The 2,829-nt window shown below is 61.5% G+C and overlaps 1 protein-coding gene across 1 annotated transcript; it reads left to right on the forward strand.

Annotated features, from left to right (window-relative positions):
* Positions 1–52: 52 nt before the first annotated feature.
* LOC121344036 (ATP-binding cassette sub-family F member 1-like) lies at positions 53–2,546 on the forward strand (the record flags this gene model as incomplete). The annotated part of the gene is made up of 3 exons (XM_041419697.1): positions 53–250; positions 786–858; positions 1,786–2,546. Coding segments are annotated over 3 exons (438 nt in total), but the record flags the coding sequence as incomplete, so codon positions are not given.
* Positions 2,547–2,829: the final 283 nt, after the last annotated feature.

Below are 2,829 nucleotides of genomic sequence, written 5' to 3' on the forward strand. Positions count from 1 at the left end.
GCGTGGTTAGCACGTGGGAGGGCGTGGTCACCACCAGGGAGGGCGTGGTTAGCACGTGGGAGGGCGTGGCTGCTCCTTGAGAGGTGTGGTTGGTACCTGGGGGTGTGGCTTGTGTCTAGGGGCGTGGCTGCCACTGGAGTGGGCGTGGCCAGCCCCTGCGGCTCAGCCCCGCCCCTTTCCCGCAGGGGGGCAGAAGGCGCGGGTCGTGTTCGCGGAGCTCTCCTGCCGCGAGCCCGACGTGCTCATCCTGGTGAGGGGCGGGGCCTGAAGGGGCGGGGCTTGGGAGGGGCGGGGCCTGCGAGGGGAGGGGCGGGGCCAGGTGTGACCTCACCTGAGTGACCTCTTGACTCCTCCCACCCCCCTGTTCTTACCCCAATCACAGCCCTGGGTGTGGCCTGGGTGTGGTCAGGAGGGCGTGGCTCATCTGGGAGAGGCGTGGCCATGCTGGGAGGGGCGTGGCCAGGTGTGAGCTCACCTGAGTGACCCCTTGACCCCTCCCATCCCCCTGTTCTTACCCCAATCACAGCCCTGGGTGTGGCCTGGGTGTGGTCAGGAGGGCGTGGCTCATCTGTGAAGGGCGTGGCCATGCTGGGAGGGGCGTGGCCAGGTGTGAGCTCACCTGAGTGACCCCTTGACCCCTCCTGAGCTCCTGTTCTCATCCCAATCACAGCCCTGGGTGTGGCCTGGGTGTGGTCAGGAGGGCGTGGCTCATCTGTGAAGGGCGTGGCCATGCTGGGAGGGGCGTGGCCAGGTGTGAGCTCACCTGAGCGCCCCTCGGCCCCCAGGACGAGCCCACCAACAACCTGGACATCGAATCCATCGACGCCTTGGCTGACGCCATCAACGAGTACAAAGGAGGTGGGGCCTGGGCGGGGCCGGGGGTGGGCGGGGCCACGGTGATGATGTCATAGCTAGAAATGGGGAGAGGGACCCCAAGAGGGGGAAAATCTGCCTTAGCAGGAGGAGAAAATTCCCAAAGATTGGGACGGGGGATGCCCAAAAATGCCCCAAAAATGGAGCAAAAATGCCCCAAAAATGGAGCAAAAATGCCCCAAAAGTGTCCCCAAAACAGACCGCAAAGTGATGACATCACAATGATGTCACTGTGACATCACAGCGGTGATCGTGGTGAGCCACGACGCGCGGCTGATCACCGAGTCCAACTGCCCCAAAAATGCCCCAAAAAAACACCCCAGAAACACCCCGAAACCACCCCAAAACTGCCCCAAAACCGGCCCCCGAAGCGATGACGTCACTCTGACGTCACTGTGACGTCACAGCGGTGATCGTGGTGAGCCACGACACGCGGCTGATCACCGAGACCAACTGCCCCAAAAACACCCCAAAACTGCCCCAAAAACACCCCAAAACCGCCCCAAAAACACCCCAAAACCACCCCAAAACCGGCCCCCGAAGCGATGACGTCACGCTGACGTCGCTGTGACCTCACAGCGGTGATCGTGGTGAGCCACTTCGCGTGGCTGATCACCGAGTCCAACTGCCCCAAAAATGTCCCAAAACCGCCCCAAAAACACCCCGAAACCACCCCAAAACTGCCCCAAAACCGGCCCCCGAAGCGATGACGTCACTCTGACGTCACTGTGACGTCACAGCGGTGATCGTGGTGAGCCACGACACGCGGCTGATCACCGAGACCAACTGCCCCAAAAACACCCCAAAACTGCCCCAAAAACACCCCAAAACCGCCCCAAAAACACCCCAAAACCACCCCAAAACCGGCCCCCGAAGCGATGACGTCACGCTGACGTCGCTGTGACCTCACAGCGGTGATCGTGGTGAGCCACGACGCGCGGCTGATCACCGAGACCAACTGCCAGCTGTGGGTGGTGGAGGAGCAGGGCCTGAGCCAGATCGACGGCGACTTCGACGATTACAAACGCGAGGTGCTGGAGGCCCTGGGCGAGGTGGTGGTGCACCGGCCCCGCGAGTGACCGCAGTGACCGCAGTGACCAGAGTGACCGGCACAGTGACCAGAGTGACCACTGGAGTGACCGCAGTGACCAGAGTGACCAGCACAATGACCAGAGTGACCACAGTGACCACTGGAGTGACCGCAGTGACCGTCAGAGTGGCTGCAGTTACCCGCAGTGACCAGCAGGGGGCAAAGGGAGAAATAAACGGTGGTGGAGCAATGGCGGAGTGGGCGTGGTCTATGGGCTCATTTGGGTGTGGTCAGTGTGGGTGTGGTCGGTGGTCAATTGATGAGGTCAGTGTGGTCAGCACCAGAGTGATCAGCAGAGTGACCACTGGAGTGACCACAGTGACCACTGGAGTGGCTGCAATTACCCGCAGTGACCAGCAGGGGGCAGGGAGGAATATATGGTGGTGGTGCAATGGCGGAGTGGGCGTGGTCTCTATGGGCATGGTCAGTGGGTGTGGTCATTGTGGGTGTGGTCAGTGTGGTCAGCACCAGAGTGACCCCTGGAGTGACCGCAGTGACTGTCAGTGGCTGCAGTTACCCAGAGTGACCAGCAGGGGGCAAATGGAGAAATAAACGGTGGTGGAGCAATGGCGGAGTGGGCGTGGTCTATGGGCTCATTTGGGTGTGGTCATTGTGGGCGTGGTCAGTGGATGAGGTCAGTGTTGGAGTGACCGCAGTGACTGTCAGAGTGGCTGCAGTTACCCGCAGTGACCAGCAGACGGCGCAGGGAGGATAAACAGAGGTGGAGCAATGGCGGAGTGGGCGTGGTCAGTGTGGGCGTGGTCAGTGTGCTCAATGGATGATGTCAGTGTGGTCGGCACCACAGTGACCAGCAGAGTGACCGCAGTGACCACCAGAGTGGCTGCAGTTACCCGCAGTGACCAGCA

The sequence above is a fragment of the Onychostruthus taczanowskii genome, unplaced genomic scaffold (genome assembly GCF_017590055.1).
Source record: "Onychostruthus taczanowskii isolate IOZ18803 unplaced genomic scaffold, ASM1759005v1 scaffold1089, whole genome shotgun sequence".
In the NCBI taxonomy this organism is placed as follows: domain Eukaryota; kingdom Metazoa; phylum Chordata; class Aves; order Passeriformes; family Passeridae; genus Onychostruthus; species Onychostruthus taczanowskii.